The sequence below is a fragment of the Gymnodraco acuticeps genome, unplaced genomic scaffold (assembly GCF_902827175.1).
Source record: "Gymnodraco acuticeps unplaced genomic scaffold, fGymAcu1.1, whole genome shotgun sequence".
NCBI classification, from domain to species: domain Eukaryota; kingdom Metazoa; phylum Chordata; class Actinopteri; order Perciformes; family Bathydraconidae; genus Gymnodraco; species Gymnodraco acuticeps.
The window spans coordinates 17,259-35,404 of record NW_022991301.1 but is presented as its reverse complement, the minus strand read 5'-3'; the positions used below and the strand labels follow the sequence as shown (position 1 = coordinate 35,404).

At 38.1% G+C, this 18,146-nt stretch overlaps 1 protein-coding gene across 1 annotated transcript in view; it reads left to right on the top strand.

Moving 5' to 3' along the window:
• Positions 1–16,340, top strand: part of plcl1 (phospholipase C like 1) — a 138,355-nt gene extending 122,015 nt beyond the window's left edge. The window contains exons 9-12 of the mRNA XM_034240237.1: positions 972–1,175; positions 11,631–11,706; positions 13,732–13,841; positions 14,691–16,340. Of these exons, the coding sequence (XP_034096128.1) occupies positions 972–1,175; positions 11,631–11,706; positions 13,732–13,841; positions 14,691–14,885 (585 nt within the window). The 3' untranslated portion in view covers positions 14,886–16,340. The remainder of the gene's footprint in view (positions 1–971; positions 1,176–11,630; positions 11,707–13,731; positions 13,842–14,690) is intronic.
• The last annotated feature ends 1,806 nt before the right edge of the window (positions 16,341–18,146 follow it).

Genomic DNA, 18,146 nt, shown 5'->3' with positions numbered 1-18,146 from the left:
ATGCGCTAATGAGCAACTCTCATAGGAATGAATGAGGCCCCGCCTCCCACACTGTATCCAGTTCTTATTATACATCCATGGGGAAAACACACAAAGGGAGGAAGTGAGGTAATCTGCAACAAGAAGGAAAGGTTACTACAAAATAAAACAGGATACAAGACTGAACTAAAAACATTAACTTAACAGATTTTACGAGACATAACTTCATGATATCCTCCACAGCTATATAAACTCTACAAAACGCATTTTGACAATTTTAGCCAAATCTGAAGGTCTCTAAAAAAAAAAAGTGTATAATTTGGTGTTCGGCAGAATTGTTGTGGCTGACTCGGAGTCAAATTTGGCCCAATCAAGATTAATCTTTGACTTTAGACACCCCTCCCCCACGCCCCCCCCCCCCCCCCTTCATCCACTGTAACAATCATTTAAAACTTTTTTGGGGGAAATTGTATTCTTATTATCGTCAGATAACGTAATGATCTGTCTTCACTATAGGAAATATAATGAATGAACTTAATCACATGTTTTACTAATGTGGTGTAATGTGTTTGGGGCCATAACATTAAATTACAACAGGATTGTACGGTTATGAATGCATAATAAGTTAGTTATGATGTAGTTAAAACAATATTGGATGATAGTCATTATTTGTTTGTGTTTTGGACTGAAATAAATCATGGGTCAAAATTGACGCTTCGAACACCATGAACGGTAACAGCTTGCGAACACAACACAAGGGTTAAGTAAAATAAATATGTTTGAATGTGTACAAATACAAAGCAAATGTTGGAAGTAGGATATTATTATATTGTTGTATTGAATTAAGTTCTATTTATTTTGTACCTATGCTGCAAGATTCACCTTTTCTGACTTGTTCCAGCATCCTAAACTGAATTAGATTTAATATTCTCCCCCCTCTCCTCCTCCTCTTCCTCCTTACCTCTCTCTCTTGCCCTCTTCCTCGTCTCCAGAGCACCACGGCCAGCTTCAAAGAGCAGTGTGGGCTCCCTGCGGTGGCCAAACTGAAGCAGTGCATCCAGAGCCTGGCCCCGCGGCTGCAGGGCCCCGAGGGCAGCGCGGGGGCCTCCATGGTGCTGAGGGAGGGGTACCCGAGTCTGGAGCCGCAGGGCAACCTCTCTGAGCCGCTGAGGAAGCTGCTCACCGGCTACGATACGGTGAGAGAAAACAGGGCGAAGGGGGGAACCGACTACAGACGTTTGTGTAGTTTATTCATTCAGATACACAAGAAAGAGAAAACCTCCTGAGCTCTGCATTCCAGAGATGGCAAAAGTACACACTTCCTTTACTCAAATAGAAGTACAGATACTAGTGTTTAAAAATACTCTCGTAAAAGTATAAGTACTGACTAAACTTCTTTATTCAAGTATGTGTCCAAGGAGATGAAGAGGATGGTGAGGAACGATTTTAAAAAGTGTCCTGACCTTCTGCTCTGGAGGGGCTGCTAATATAGTAACTGTATTATGATAATGCCACAGCCAGGTGACTCCCCCTGTCAATATCTTATCTCAGGCCTCACTTGGTGATGAAGCCAACACATTGTTAATACCCAGAATCCTTTGATCTGCGGTCATGATAAGCAGCTGTGATGGCCCTTCATGGTCCTCTCGCTGGTCTTTGAGAGGCTCTCAGCAGAGATGGCAGGAGTACACACATCCTTTACTCAAGTAGAAGTACAGATACTCATGTTTAAAAATACTGAAAGTAGAAGTACTGACTAAACTTCTTTCCTCAAGTCAAAGTAAAGAGGCTTTGAAGTGTACTTCAGTAAAAAGTACCCATAACTAGCAGCTGCTTTAAAGAGTACCTGACCTCCCTTTATATTAATAGAACAATAATGTCATTGTTAGCTAATGAATGTTTCCATGCTGAACAACGGCAACATGACAACGTTTCCATTGGTCCCTCTTCTTTAGAGAAGACCAGGAAATGATGGATACACGGATCGTGTTCAAATCAATAGGCACGCAATGACTCTAAAGAATAATGATCACGCATCAAACACACATTCAGACTAAAGGAACCAGCTGTTTGGAAAATGAGAGAAGTAGAAAGTACAGGTATTTGAGTTCAACATGTAAGAAGTAGAAAGTACAGGTATTTGAGTTCAACATGTAAGAAGTAGAAAGTACAGGTATTTGAGTTCAACATGAGAGAAGTAGAAAGTACAGGTATTTGAGTTCAACATGTAAGAAGTAGAAAGTACAGGTATTTGTGTTCAACATATAAGAAGTAGAAAGTACAGGTATTTGTGTTCAACATGTGAGAAGTAGAAAGTACAGGTATTTGTGTTCAACATGTAAGAAGTAGAAAGTACAGGTATTTGAGTTCAACATGTAAGAAGTAGAAAGTACAGGTATTTGAGTTCAACATGTAAGAAGTAGAAAGTACAGGTATTTGTGTTCAACATGTGAGAAGTAGAAAGACAGGTATTTGGTTCAACATGGAGAAGTAGAAAGTACAGGTATTTTGAGTTCAACATGAGAGAAGTAGAAAGTACAGGTATTTGAGTTCAACATGTAAGAAGTTAGAAAGTACAGGTAGTTTGGGTTCAACATGAAGAAGTAGAAAGTACAGGTATTTGAGTTCAACATGAGAGAAGTAGAAAGTACAGGTATTTGAGTTCAACATGTAAGAAGTAGAAAGTACAGGTGTTTGTGTTCAACATGTAAGAAGTAGAAAGTACAGGTATTTGTGTTCAACATGTAAGAAGTAGAAAGTACAGGTATTTGGGTTCAACATGTAAGAAGTAGAAAGTACAGGTGTTTGTGTTCAACATGTGAGAAGTAGAAAGTACAGGGTATTGAGTTCAACATGTTAAGAAGTAGAAAGTACAGGTGTTGTGTTCACATGTAGAAGTAAGAAAGTACAGGTATTTGTGTTCAACATGTAAGAAGTAGAAAGTACAGGTATTTGGGTTCAACATGTAAGAAGTAGAAAGTACAGGTGTTTGTGTTCAACATGTAAGAAGTAGAAAGTACAGGTGTTTGTGTTCAACATGTAAGAAGTAGAAAGTACAGGTATTTGAGTTCAACATGTAAGAAGTAGAAAGTACAGGTGTTTGTGTTCAACATGTAAGAAGTAGAAAGTACAGGTATTTGTGTTCAACATGTAAGAAGTAGAAAGTACAGGTATTTGTGTTCAACATGTAAGAAGTAGAAAGTACAGGTATTTGTGCTCAACATGTAAGAAGTAGAAAGTACAGGTATTTGAGTTCAACATGAGAGAAGTAGAAAGTACAGGTATTTGAGTTCAACATGAGAGAAGTAGAAAGTACAGGTATTTGAGTTCAACATGTAAGAAGTAGAAAGTACAGGTGTTTGTGTTCAACATGTAAGAAGTAGAAAGTACAGGTATTTGTGTTCAACATGTAAGAAAGTAGAAAGTACAGGTATTTGTGTTCAACATGTAAGAAGTAGAAAGTACAGGTATTTGTGTTCAACATGTAAGAAGTAGAAAGTACAGGTATTTGGGTTCAACATGTAAGAAGTAGAAAGTACAGGCATTTGTGTTCAACATGTAAGAAGTAGAAAGTACAGGTATTTGAGTTCAACATGTAAGAAGTGGAAAGTACAGGTATTTTGAGTTCAACATGTAAGAAGTAGAAAGTACAGGTATTTGGGTTCAACATGTAAGAAGTAGAAAGTACAGGTATTTGGGTTCAACATGTAAGAAGTAGAAAGTACAGGTATTTGGGTTCAACATGTAAGAAGTAGAAAGTACAGGTATTTGAGTTCAACATGTAAGAAGTAGAAAGTACAGGTATTTGAGTTCAACATGTAAGAAGTAGAAAGTACAGGTATTTGAGTTCAACATGTAAGAAGTAGAAAGTACAGGTATTTGTGTTCAACATGTAAGAAGTAGAAAGTACAGGTATTTGTGTTCAACATGTGAGAAGTAGAAAGTACAGGTATTTGTGTTCAACATGTAAGAAGTAGAAAGTACAGGTATTTGAGTTCAACATGTAAGAAGTAGAAAGTACAGGTATTTGGGTTCAACATGTAAGAAGTAGAAAGTACAGGTATTTGAGTTCAACATGTAAGAAGTAGAAAGTACAGGTATTTGAGTTCAACATGTAAGAAGTAGAAAGTACAAGTATTTGGGTTCAACATGTAAGAAGTAGAAAGTACAGGTATTTGAGTTCAACATGTAAGAAGTAGAAAGTACAGGTATTTGGGTTCAACATGTAAGAAGTAGAAAGTACAGGTATTTGGGTTCAACATGTAAGAAGTAGAAAGTACAGGTATTTGGGTTCAACATGTAAGAAGTAGAAAGTACAGGTATTTGAGTTCAACATGTAAGAAGTAGAAAGTACAGGTATTTGAGTTCAACATGTAAGAAGTAGAAAGTACAGGTATTCGGGTTCAACATGTAAGAAGTAGAAAGTACAGGTATTTGTGTTCAACATGTAAGAAGTAGAAAGTTCAGGTATTTGAGTTCAACATGTGAGAAGTAGAAAGTACAGGTATTTGTGTTCAACATGTAAGAAGTAGAAAGTACAGGTATTTGAGTTCAACATGTAAGAAGTAGAAAGTACAGGTATTCGGGTTCAACATGTAAGAAGTAGAAAGTACAGGTGTTTGTGTTCAACATGTAAGAAGTAGAAAGTACAGGTATTCGGGTTCAACATGTAAGAAGTAGAAAGTACAGGTATTTGAGTTCAACATGTAAGAAGTAGAAAGTACAGGTATTTGAGTTCAACATGTGAGAAGTAGAAAGTACAGGTATTTGAGTTCAACATGTAAGAAGTAGAAAGTACAGGTATTCGGGTTCAACATGTGAGAAGTAGAAAGTACAGGTATTTGAGTTCAACATGTAAGAAGTAGAAAGTACAGGTATTCGGGTTCAACATGTAAGAAGTAGAAAGTACAGGTATTTGTGTTCAACATGTAAGAAGTAGAAAGTACAGGTATTTGTGTTCAACATGTAAGAAGTAGAAAGTACAGGTATTTGTGTTCAACATGTGAGAAGTAGAAAGTACAGGTATTTGTGTTCAACATGTAAGAAGTAGAAAGTACAGGTATTTGAGTTCAACATGTGAGAAGTAGAAAGTACAGGTATTTGAGTTCAACATGTAAGAAGTAGAAAGTACAGGTATTGAGTTCAACATGAGAGAAGTAGAAAGTACAGGTATTTGAGTTCAACATGAGAGAAGTAGAAAGTACAGGTATTTGAGTTCAACATGTAAGAAGTAGAGAAAGTACAGGTGTTTGTGTTCAACATTTAAGAAGTAGAAAGTACAGGTATTTGTGTTCAACATGTAAGAAGTAGAAAGTACAGGTATTTGTGTTCAACATGTAAGAAGTAGAAAGTACAGGTATTTGTGTTCAACATGTAAGAAGTAGAAAGTACAGGTGTTTGTGTTCAACATGTAAGAAGTTAATGTAAGTAGAAAGTACAGGTATTTGTGTTCAACATGTAAGAAGTAGAAAAGTACAGGTATTTGGGTTCAACATGTAAGAAGTAGAAAGTACAGGTATTTGGGTTCAACATGTAAGAAGTAGAAAGTACAGGTATTTGAGTTCAACATGTAAGAAGTAGAAAGTACAGGTATTTGTGTTCAACATGTAAGAAGTAGAAAGTACAGGTATTTGGGTTCAACATGTAAGAAGTAGAAAGTACAGGTGTTTGTGTTCAACATGTAAGAAGTAGAAAGTACAGGTATTTGAGTTCAACATGAGAGAAGTAGAAAGTACAGGTATTTGAGTTCACATGAGAGAAGTAGAAAGTACAGGTATTTGAGTTCAACATGAGGATTAGAAAGTACAGGTTTTGATGTTCAACATTTAAGAAGTAGAAAAGTACAGGTGTTTGTGTTCAACATGTAAGAAGTAGAAAGTACAGGTATTTGTGTTCAACATGTAAGAAGTAGAAAGTACAGGTATTTGTGTTCAACATGTAAGAAGTAGAAAGTACAGGTATTGTGTTCAACATGTAAGAAGTAGAAAGTACAGGTATTTGGGTTCAACATGTAAGAAGTAGAAAGTACAGGCATTTGTGTTCAACATGTAAGAAGTAGAAAGTACAGGTATTTGAGTTCAACATGTAGAAGTGGAAAGTACAGGTATTTGAGTTCAACATGTAAGAAGTAGAAAGTACAGGTATTTGGGTTCAACATGTAAGAAGTAGAAAGTACAGGTATTTGGGTTCAACATGTAAGAAGTAGAAAGTACAGGTATTTGGGTTCAACATGTAAGAAGTAGAAAGTACAGGTATTTGAGTTCAACATGTAAGAAGTAGAAAGTACAGGTATTTGAGTTCAACATGTAAGAAGTAGAAAGTACAGGTATTTGAGTTCAACATGTAAGAAGTAGAAAGTACAGGTATTTGTGTTCAACATGTAAGAAGTAGAAAGTACAGGTATTTGTGTTCAACATGTGAGAAGTAGAAAGTACAGGTATTTGTGTTCAACATGTAAGAAGTAGAAAAGTACAGGTATTTGAGTTCAACATGTAAGAAGTAGAAAGTACAGGTATTTGGGTTTCAACATGTAAGAAGTAAGAAAGTACAGGTATTTGAGTTCAACATGTAAGAAGTAGAAAGTACAGGTATTTGAGTTCAACATGTAAGAAGTAGAAAGTACAAGTATTTGGGTTCAACATGTAAGAAGTAGAAAGTACAGGTATTTGAGTTCAACATGTAAGAAGTAGAAAGTACAGGTATTTGGGTTCAACATGTAAGAAGTAGAAAGTACAGGTATTTGGGTTCAACATGTAAGAAGTAGAAAGTACAGGTATTTGGGTTCAACATGTAAGAAGTAGAAAGTACAGGTATTTGAGTTCAAACATGTAAGAAGTAGAAAGTACAGGTATTTGAGTTCAACATGTAAGAAGTAGAAAGTACAGGTATTCGGGTTCAACATGTAAGAAGTAGAAAGTCCAGGTATTTGTGTTCAACATGTTGAAGTAGAAAGTTCAGGTATTTGAGTTCAACATGTGAGAAGTAGAAAGTACAGGTATTTGTGTTCAACATGTAAGAAGTAGAAAGTACAGGTATTTGAGTTTCAACATGTAAGAAGTAGAAAGTACAGGTATTCGGGTTCAACATGTAAGAAGTAGAAAGTACAGGGTTTTGTGTTCAACATGTAAGAAGTAGAAAGTACAGGTATTTTGAGTTCAACATGTAAGAAGTAGAAAGTACAGGTATTTGAGTTCAACATGTAAGAAGTAGAAAGCTACAGGTATTTGAGTTCAACATGTGAGAAGTACGAAAGTACAGGTATTTTGAGTTCAACATGTAAGAAGTAGAAAGTACAGGTATTCGGGCTTCAACATGTGAGAAGTAGAAAGTACAGGCTATTTGAGTTCACATGTAAGAAGTAGAAAGTACAGGTATTCGGGTTCAACATGTAGAAGTAGAAAGTACAGGTATTTGTGTTCACCATGTAGAAGTCGGAACGTACAGGATTTGTGTTCAACATGTAAGAAGTAGAAAGTACAGGTATTTGTGTTCAACATGTGAGAAGTAGAAAGTACAGGTATTTGTGTTCAACATGTAAGAAGTAGAAAGTACAGGTATTTGAGTTCAACATGTGAGAAGTAGAAAGTACAGGTATTTGAGTTCAACATGTAAGAAGTAGAAAGTACAGGTATTTGAGTTCAACATGAGAGAAGTAGAAAGTACAGGTATTTGAGTTCAACATGAGAGAAGTAGAAAGTACAGGTATTTGAGTTCAACATGTAAGAAGTAGAAAGTACAGGTGTTTGTGTTCAACATGTAAGAAGTAGAAAGTACAGGTATTTGTGTTCAACATGTAAGAAGTAGAAAGTACAGGTATTTGTGTTCAACATGTAAGAAGTAGAAACTACAGGTATTTGTGTTCAACATGTAAGAAGTAGAAAGTACAGGTGTTTGTGTTCAACATGTAAGAAGTAGAAAGTACAGGTATTTGTGTTCAACATGTAAGAAGTAGAAAGTACAGGTATTTGGGTTCAACATGTAAGAAGTAGAAAGTACAGGCATTTGTGTTCAACATGTAAGAAGTAGAAAGTACAGGTATTTGAGTTCAACATGTAAGAAGTGGAAAGTACAGGTATTTGAGTTCAACATGTAAGAAGTAGAAAGTACAGGTATTTGGGTTCAACATGTAAGAAGTAGAAAGTACAGGTATTTGGGTTCAACATGTAAGAAGTAGAAAGTACAGGTATTTGGGTTCAACATGTAAGAAGTAGAAAGTACAGGTATTTGAGTTCAACATGTAAGAAGTAGAAAGTACAGGTATTTGAGTTCAACATGTAAGAAGTAGAAAGTACAGGTATTTGAGTTCAACATGTAAGAAGTAGAAAGTACAGGTATTTGTGTTCAACATGTAAGAAGTAGAAAGTACAGGTATTTGTGTTCAACATGTGAGAAGTAGAAAGTACAGGTATTTGTGTTCAACATGTAAGAAGTAGAAAGTACAGGTATTTGAGTTCAACATGTAAGAAGTAGAAAGTACAGGTATTTGGGTTCAACATGTAAGAAGTAGAAAGTACAGGTATTTGAGTTCAACATGTAAGAAGTAGAAAGTACAGGTATTTGAGTTCAACATGTAAGAAGTAGAAAGTACAAGTATTTGGGTTCAACATGTAAGAAGTAGAAAGTACAGGTATTTGAGTTCAACATGTAAGAAGTAGAAAGTACAGGTATTTGGGTTCAACATGTAAGAAGTAGAAAGTACAGGATTTGGGTTCAACATGTAAGAAGTAGAAAGTACAGGTATTTGGGTTCAACATGTAAGAAGTAGAAAGTACAGGTATTTGAGTTCAACATGTAAGAAGTAGAAAGTACAAGTATTTGGGTTCAACATGTAAGAAGTAGAAAGTACAGGTATTTGAGTTCAACATGTAAGAAGTAGAAAGTACAGGTATTTGGGTTCAACATGTAAGAAGTAGAAAGTACAGGTATTTGGGTTCAACATGTAAGAAGTAGAAAGTACAGGTATTTGGGTTCAACATGTAAGAAGTAGAAAGTACAGGTATTTGAGTTCAACATGTAAGAAGTAGAAAGTACAGGTATTTGAGTTCAACATGTAAGAAGTAGAAAGTACAGGTATTCGGGTTCAACATGTAAGAAGTAGAAAGTACAGGTATTTGTGTTCAACATGTAAGAAGTAGAAAGTTCAGGTATTTGAGTTCAACATGTGAGAAGTAGAAAGTACAGGTATTTGTGTTCAACATGTAAGAAGTAGAAAGTACAGGTATTTGAGTTCAACATGTAAGAAGTAGAAAGTACAGGTATTCGGGTTCAACATGTAAGAAGTAGAAAGTACAGGTGTTTGTGTTCAACATGTAAGAAGTAGAAAGTACAGGTATTTGAGTTCAACATGTAAGAGGTAGAAAGTACAGGTATTCGGGTTCAACATGTGAGAAGTAGAAAGTACAGGTATTTGAGTTCAACATGTAAGAAGTAGAAAGTACAGGTATTCGGGTTCAACATGTAAGAAGTAGAAAGTACAGGTATTTGTGTTCAACATGTAAGAAGTAGAAAGTACAGGTATTTGTGTTCAACATGTAAGAAGTAGAAAGTACAGGTATTTGTGTTCAACATGTAAGAAGTAGAAAGTTCAGGTATTTGTGTTCAACATGTGAGAAGTAGAAAGTACAGGTATTTGAGTTCAACATGTAAGAAGTAGAAAGTACAGGTCTTTGTGTTCAACATGTAAGAAGTAGAAAGTACAGGTATTTGAGTTCAACATGTAAGAAGTAGAAAGTACAGGTATTTGAGTTCAACATGTGAGAAGTAGAAAGTACAGGTATTTGTGTTCAACATGTAAGAAGTAGAAAGTACAGGTATTTGAGTTCAACATGTAAGAAGTAGAAAGTACAGGTATTTGAGTTCAACATGTGAGAAGTAGAAAGTACAGGTATTTGGGTTCAACATGTAAGAAGTAGAAAGTTCAGGTATTTGAGTTCAACATGTGAGAAGTAGAAAGTACAGGTATTTGAGTTCAACATGTAAGAAGTAGAAAGTACAGGTATTTGAGTTCAACATGTAAGAAGTAGAAAGTTCAGGTATTTGAGTTCAACATGTAAGAAGTAGAAAGTTCAGGTATTTGAGTTCAACATGTGAGAAGTAGAAAGTACAGGTATTTGAGTTCAACATGTAAGAAGTAGAAAGTACAGGTATTTGAGTTCAACATGTAAGAAGTAGAAAGTTCAGGTATTTGAGTTCAACATGTAAGAAGTAGAAAGTACAGGTATTTGAGTTCAACATGTAAGAAGTAGAAAGTACAGGTATTTGAGTTCAACATGTAAGAAGTAGAAAGTACAGGTATTTGTGTTCAACATGTAAGAAGTAGAAAGTACAGGTATTTGAGTTCAACATGTAAGAAGTAGAAAGTACAGGTATTTGTGTTCAACATGTAAGAAGTAGAAAGTTCAGGTATTTGAGTTCAACATGTAAGAAGTATAAGTAAAAAGTCGTCAGAAAAATAAGCAGTGTACTGATACCAGAAAAATGTGCCTTCATACCATTCATCTGTTTGCATCTCACATATTTATCTATTATTACAATAAGCAATATTTTATTTCCCTGTACAGCATTTCAGGTTATATTCTATGTTAGGTCCATCTTGTTCTATTTTACTTGCATACAGTGAACTTCCCCTGCATCACTGTCACATGAGTGTTGCAACAATAGTTTGCACAGTCTGCTGAATACTGCTCTCATATGTAAATGTAGAGCACACACACACACACACACACACACACACACACACACACACACACACACACACACACACACACACACACACACACACACACACACACACACACACACACACACACACGCAAATCCACTGTCCTGACGCACTGAATATGCAGAAAGACACTTGCATAAAGTGACATGCATGCACACTCTCACACACTGACTGCCAGCTATGTCTCCTCCTCTTCCTTCATCTCCTCCCGCAGTAACAATCTCTCCTGTTTTCATTAACCCTCCACACACACACACACACACACACACACACACACACACACACACACACACACACACACACACACACACACACACACACACACACTAGCCGTTATTTAATTCTAATCATCACGTGGTGTTTCAGTGGAGCTCATGATATTTGACTGTGAGCAGCGAACATGAGCGCAGCAGGTCAGTGTCATGGAGCCACAATTGTTGTGATCTCCACACCTCCTTCAGACACACACACACACACACACACGGACAGGCCTGAGTCATCACACACTCACACTCCTCTCTCTCTTTCGTGTCATCTTTCTAGCACTTTGAGTTTTGTTTACGCAAATGAAAAGTGCGCTTATAAATAAAATATATTATTATCTTTACTCTTCTTCCTGCTTCCATGCAGTCCAATTTATTTAAATAATTATAATAAAAGCACTTAATCTTATTGTCCCTAATTTTGTCCCTTTAAATAGTTTCAAAGTGCCCAAAATGTTCATACGTTTGTATTATTATTCATTTTACGATATGATTAATTCACTAATAATTTCAGTTCTGATGTATTTTGTGGATATGAAATAAAGTCCCTTCCTCAAAGTCTTTGTTGGGGAACATAAAGACGACTTGCAGTGATAAATATTGGTGTCTTTAACAATGTTGCTTCAAATCAAAGTATACATTTAAACCAACTTTCTTCCTGTGTGCAGATGATTGCGGCTCAGAAACAGCTGATTGAAAATGCGGATTCTGTTCAGGAGAGGATCGCTCAGGTGCAGAGAGAAGGTACGAGGAGGAGGAGGAGGAGGAGGAGGAGGAGGAAGAGGAAGAGGAAGAGGAGGAGGAGGAGGAGGAGGAGGAGGAGGAGGAGGAGGAGGAGGAGGAGGAGGAGGAGAGGCGATGATAAACTAAGAGAACGCGTTTCTGATGAGCTCTCACGAGTGAAAAAAGCAATGCACGACGAAATTCCCCAAATGATCTGACTTGAACATCAAACGCAATTTAATGAGCAACGCCTCAGAGAATCTGTCGGTAAACAACATAACAACTAGAGATGCAGAACTCGCTGCTGATTCTTACACTCTTGATTCTAATTATCAAAGTGTTTTCTCTTTTTGTACTTTTTGAAATGAGAGAAACTTTCAAAACAATGGTATCTCTGCTTGAAATGTTGTTAGCAACACATCTGTACTGTAACACACTGCTTTTCGGTTCATGTATTTGGGGTTCTACATGTTACGTGTGCAAATGCGCTACAACGACCTATTTCCAATAGGAGAAACAAATGCAGATGAAGAAACATATTCATGATGAAACATCCGCAGCGTTTAGAAAACATTCACCGACTTGGCTTACGATGCGCAGAGTTTACTAAAAACGTTGCAAATACAAAACACTGCAAGAAGCTCCAAACACAACGGAAACCAGGGGACACTAAAAAGTGACGCACACAGCTGGGACCGGAGCGCTTGGTGACGTTTGGGGATTATAAAGTTGTGTTTATTTTGCAGCGTTTCATTCTTTCACACACACATACGGGTTTTGGGCCGAGGGCGACACCGTACTTCCCGTATCCACCATTTCAGGCGAGGTGCAAGCAGAATATCATAGTCTATTGCCTTAATCAATATCTAGTCAACTCTAAAATACCACATATATGCAATGGCATGATCATATTATTGTGACAAGTGGGGTATTCACCTGGTGTTTCCAGAAGATAGACGTAGATGCTGCCAAAATCGACGAAGGCCACTTTCGAGGGTCGTTTTTCCATACATCTGCAGGCAGTCTGTAAGGGCAACCCACACAGCTCTAGTTTACGCTGGTAACGACCTAGAGCACACCCCTCAAGTCCAGAGATGTAATACGAAGACATGCAGCGATTTCTTCGGTCGTTAATTCAACAAAAAAAAACCTAGTGCGCTCTGCCTGGCTACGTTAGCTAGCTGTTTATATTTGGCGTATTTCTATATAGATATATGGCGCGCGTTGCATTGTGGGTAGCTCGTGACGTCACTGTGTGTGAAAGAATTAAGCTGGTGAATGTTCTCTAAGTGTTGTCAAGTTGGAGAAGATGTTTCTTTATTTGCATGTGCTTAGGCACGTTTGTTTTAAAACATCTGCATCGTTTCTGAAGCTGATGGAAATGCTTTGGGCCGTTGTAGCGCATTAGCTCCTGTTAGCCACCTTAGCAATGTAGCTGTACAGCAGCATATACACAATATCCACATCTACACACTGAACCTGTGTTTTATTAGACCTTTCCACTGTCTTAGATAACTCCTGACCTTTAAGTGTCGATGTAAATCTCACGAGGGCTGGCATTTTGCTTGTTTTCAATATTTAAATCCAGTAGTATCTGACTGACAACGAGTCCATCAGGACCTGTTGTTAAAAGCCAATTAGTGTTAGTCACAGAAATAATTCGAGCAAATCTCTCTTACAACAGACAGTTATAATTGCCCTGCATTTGATTTGCTGATGCCCTCCCACCTGTGTGAACAGATCTTTAGCACAGCGTACAGTCAGACTGGTTTTAAACTCATGGACCCTTCATTTGATGGAATTGTAATTATTGTATTCTAACTGTATTTGTGTCATTGTGTTTTGTACCCATTCATTGGTATTTTCACATGTATCTTGTCGTTTTACTATCTTACTAACTTCTCTCAGATATGTTTGTTGTTTTTACATCATCGTTCATGTTTGTTGATTTGTGAAGCCCTCTGAGGCAAATGTGTTTTGTGATACTGGGCTATATAAATACATTTGAATTTGAACGGATGCAAATCTCCTGTTTGTGTTTTCCAGGCATGAACTTCCACGAGGATCTGTCTCGGCTCGGGGAGAAGGAGGGACTGAAGGGACGCAAGCTGAGCAAAGCTGTGGAGAGTTTCACCTGGAACATCACTGTCCTCAAGGTGCAGAACTAACATGGTTCATGTAATCATTTTCCTTTTGAATTGTTATTTAGTTTTAGGGTAAGTGTGACAGGTCTGAGTTTAACATGGTAAAGAATAAGATGATAGCCTTCTTAGCTTTCTGCAAATGTAATCAGAATATTTGTTCTATAATATTCTTTTTAAATATACTTCTGTAGTCTGTCCCGGCTGTATGGAAGGTAATGGATTTAGCGTCTGGGTCTCAAAATCAAGCCAGTGCAGTAGTACCCCTAAAAGTTATTTTAAATGGCCAGCATCTCCACTGATTGCATAAGGGGGAGTTGTATTCAAGACTCAAGGCTTTTATTGTCATGTGTACCTAGCTACAGTGTAGTTATGACAATGAAATGATTAGGTGACAGGCTCCTCCAATAGTGCAACACAATAAAACAGATAAAATAGTGCAAGTAAATAAATAAAAATAGAATATATATGTATAGTAGTCTCTGAGAATAGCACCATACTTCCCACTTGACCTCTGTAAACATTTTCCTAATGAGTTTATGATCTGAATTCCTAGTTTTAGGTTTTCTTCAATACTGTTCATTTAGTACATTATGGCCCCCTTATCAACCTTGTTTCCTCATTTAGCAAAGAGGTTCTATGCTATCTGACCACAGAACAGCTTACAGACCATGCTAGTGGACAAAGTAGAGCATATAGCAGCTTAAGAGGCGAATATTTACTTTGCACTAAGTCTTTCTGCAGTGGACTAGCATTCTGCCAATAACAAGCCATTCAACAATCCCAGTTAACAAGAGCAACCCACATTCCACATTCTGCTTTACTTGTAATGAATTGCGAGTCTAATGCGTGTCTTTGCTGCAGGGTCAGAGCGATCTGCTGCGGGGAGCTAAGATGGATTCCCTGGACGCCCTGAGGCAGCTGGCTCTGGCCTGTGAAGCCTGTGGACTCACCTCCTCCTCTTCCTCCATCTCCACCTTCTCCACGGCCGAGCTGCACTACTCCTGCCACCCGCCGTCCGGCCGGCGAAGCAGCACTCACGGCAACGGACGCATCTGACGGAAAAAGGAGCGGAGAGGAGTATTTACAGAGGATCGGAGATGAAGAGAGCGAGAAAAGACTGCGGGTGTAAAACGCAGCACAGTAGATGGAGGATTTCCTCTCAAGCAGAGTGTGTGTCGCTTTATCCCCTGCAGTGTGTGTCTAAACCAGAGCAGTATCTCTGTTAAAGCCTTATGAAGAAGGTCCGGCCTGCAGAGAGGCTTTCCATGAATGAATGTCCAAACTCCGCCATGGAGAACAAAGAAAGACACAGGTTCTTGAACTTTTCTCCTGCTTATTGTTCTGCAGGAAAACGTGTGATTCCACATTGCAGCTCTGCAGGGTTTCCCTCATTACGGAGGAGATAACAGACACCTGAGCGATTTGTGACAACGGGTGATTACCGTCCTGTTGCTGCTCAGAGGTAAAAAGCAGAAAGGAGGAGAAGCAGAGCTCATGGGACTATTTTTTCTCTGCATTTCAATTCGTCCCCTTGGAAGGCAGCAAGATTACCTGTGTGTGTGTGTGTTTACAAGGTAAGGGGCTATAAGAGATTGATTGACAGGATGTGACCCACACAAAGCACACAGGTAGAGAGTTACTAATTCAAGTAGCCTAGATTTCTTGTGCAAAACTACTTTTTTAAAATGTTTTTATGGTACGCTTACTTTTGTTTGTAGATGAAACTAATACGATTAAACGTATGCAGTAGTTTAACAAAAGAAAAAGCACTTAAAGGAGCCACCTAAGTTAAATGTTATCAGGGTCAGAAGGGGCCTGCTGCACCAACTACAGGTTTTATCAGCTATTCACAAGGTTGATCACCCAAAACATGTGAGAAGATGATACCCACCTTCAGCAACTAATTAAGTCATTAATGTGCAAATGTGTAGGTCATGTGACGCAGTATAAAGAGCAAGGAAGTCAGGGTGATGTGTCCTTTGTAAAAACTCCTAAACCTAAGCTAGTGGTTTTGTCGCCTTAACCTAAAGAAGTTAAAGTTATTTTAAAGAGTTTTTATTGGATCTTTTACTTTTTAATTAATAGAACAGCAATAGAGAGAAAGGGGTACAGCGAGTGGATAACTTGCAGCAAAGGACAGCAAGTTGCAAAACCAAGGCTGCAAGTTTTGTTGCCTAAAAGTATAGAAATGGCTTTGTTTTGTGTTTAAAATGTTACTTGTAGTTCAGTTGTATTACCCATTACTACTAAGTTTCTCTTTTAACACCTAGTAGGTGCAGTTTGGCCCATCTGACACATCAGACGCCCTTCACAGTACGTTGCCGTACTTAGTTAATGAGAACTTAGTTCATAAGAACTCTTTAGTTCTCATGAACTAAGTCCAGATCGCGTTCACACCGGAATAAGTCCCTGGGGGAGGATTAGGCAAATGAAGCCGCTGACGTCACTTCTTCTTCTTCTTCTGCTTTGGGTTTACTGGCAGGCCGCAAACCACTTCACGGCGTATAGTACTGCCACCCAAAGTCCCCGGCCGGAAGTCCCCGGAGTTACTTCCGAGTAAATCGCCAGAACGCCGACACCTCCTCATCTCCACCGCTCCCATGTTTTCTTTGTGTTGCCATAAGTTAGTCTCTCTCCGTTGGTGCGATGGGCTAATGCTAATAATGCTAATGTGATCAAATAAAATGGCGGCTTCACAAAACTATTTGGGAGTTTTACGGGGCGTGGTTTGCAATCCTCCCAGCCAATCAGAAATGGGAACCTTTTTCTCCCATGAAAGTCCCTGCTCTCTAGCAGGGCCTGAAAAGGGGGTGAAAGGTTCTGAATTTTTTTGGTGTGAACGCACATTTACGGAACTATGCTGGGAAAAGTACTCTGGTGTGAAAGCGTCTAATGATAACCTCTGATAATGATAATAATCAGCTGATAACATTCTAAATGAGTGAAGGAGGAGACAAATCTATTACAATATTTAAGATGATGCCACAAAGAAAGTCTAGATATAAATATGGAAGCTTTTCCTTTAGCCTTACCCACCCATTGTTTCCATATTTGAAAAACACGACTGCTGTTCTCGTTTTTATAAATCTATCAGACACAATTAGCTTCCCAATGAATTTCAGATGAGAAAATAAAGCTTATCTAAAGTACCACAAGGTTTAGGAGTTTGGAGATGTGGAAAGTCGGCCAAACATTTGCTGACTATCTAATTGACTGCATTAGTTATTTCCAGACTTGGCCAAATCAGAGCTCTTGCTGCCTGTTAAAAGGCCTGAAATAACTCAGTCACAGAGATTAGTCACAACATCCCCATTATTATCGACAGATTTAGAGGATTTCTAAACTTTAGTGAACTCCAAACCCCTTGAGCAAACTTTCCTCATCTAACTGCTTTGACTACTGTATTATTGTGTGCAATAACCAACACACACACACACACACACCATGTATACATCACTTCAGGGGACATTACATTGACTTACATGCATTTCCTGGAGACTTATCCTAACCTTAACCATAACCAACACATGCCTAACCCTAACCCTTAACCTTACCCTAACCAAGTCTTTACCCTGAAATTAATGATTCCCCTCATGGGACCTCCATTATGTGAGGCGAGTCCCCACACGTGACTATGTAAACAGATGTAGGTCCCCACAAGGATAGTAATGCTAGGCCACAAACACACACACACACACACAGGCTCTTTTTGTCTCATGTGATTGTTTTTGAGTCCTTCATGGTCACTTGGAGAGGGGACGTCTGAAACACGAGGGAGAGGTGAAGTGAAAAAGAGACATTGGAGAAGTTGTGTGTTGACACTAATTGTAAACGTATGACCTCCTCACTATACCGACATGTGGGCTAATGGACGCTCAGAGTCTGAACATGTGTGTGTTGTGTGTGTGTGTAGAACAGATTATTGCAGCATTAATGAAGTACACTGTATGGATGTAGCAATAATAGTAAGTTACAAGAAAGTCAATGAGGTTGTTTAACTTTAATGTGTACCGACTGAACGAGTGAAAAACAATATTACTAACTTTATAGCTCAGTGATGTGTTTAAGTGTGTATAAAAAAAACAACAATGGTGGCTATTGATGATAGTTGTGCTTACCTGTTAGTGATGGCGTTCCTCTTGGCCTTTTGAGTGTAATGTGTGTTTTTTAATTAACGCAGGAAAACACCTGATACCTGCTTTTAAAAATCTCTTGTAATGCTGCGTTTTAAGTGATGCTAAACAACCAGGACCAAGCTAACCAGATTTTATTTTCTTCTGAACAATATCCGATCTCTAACATTGGTGATTTTCAGGC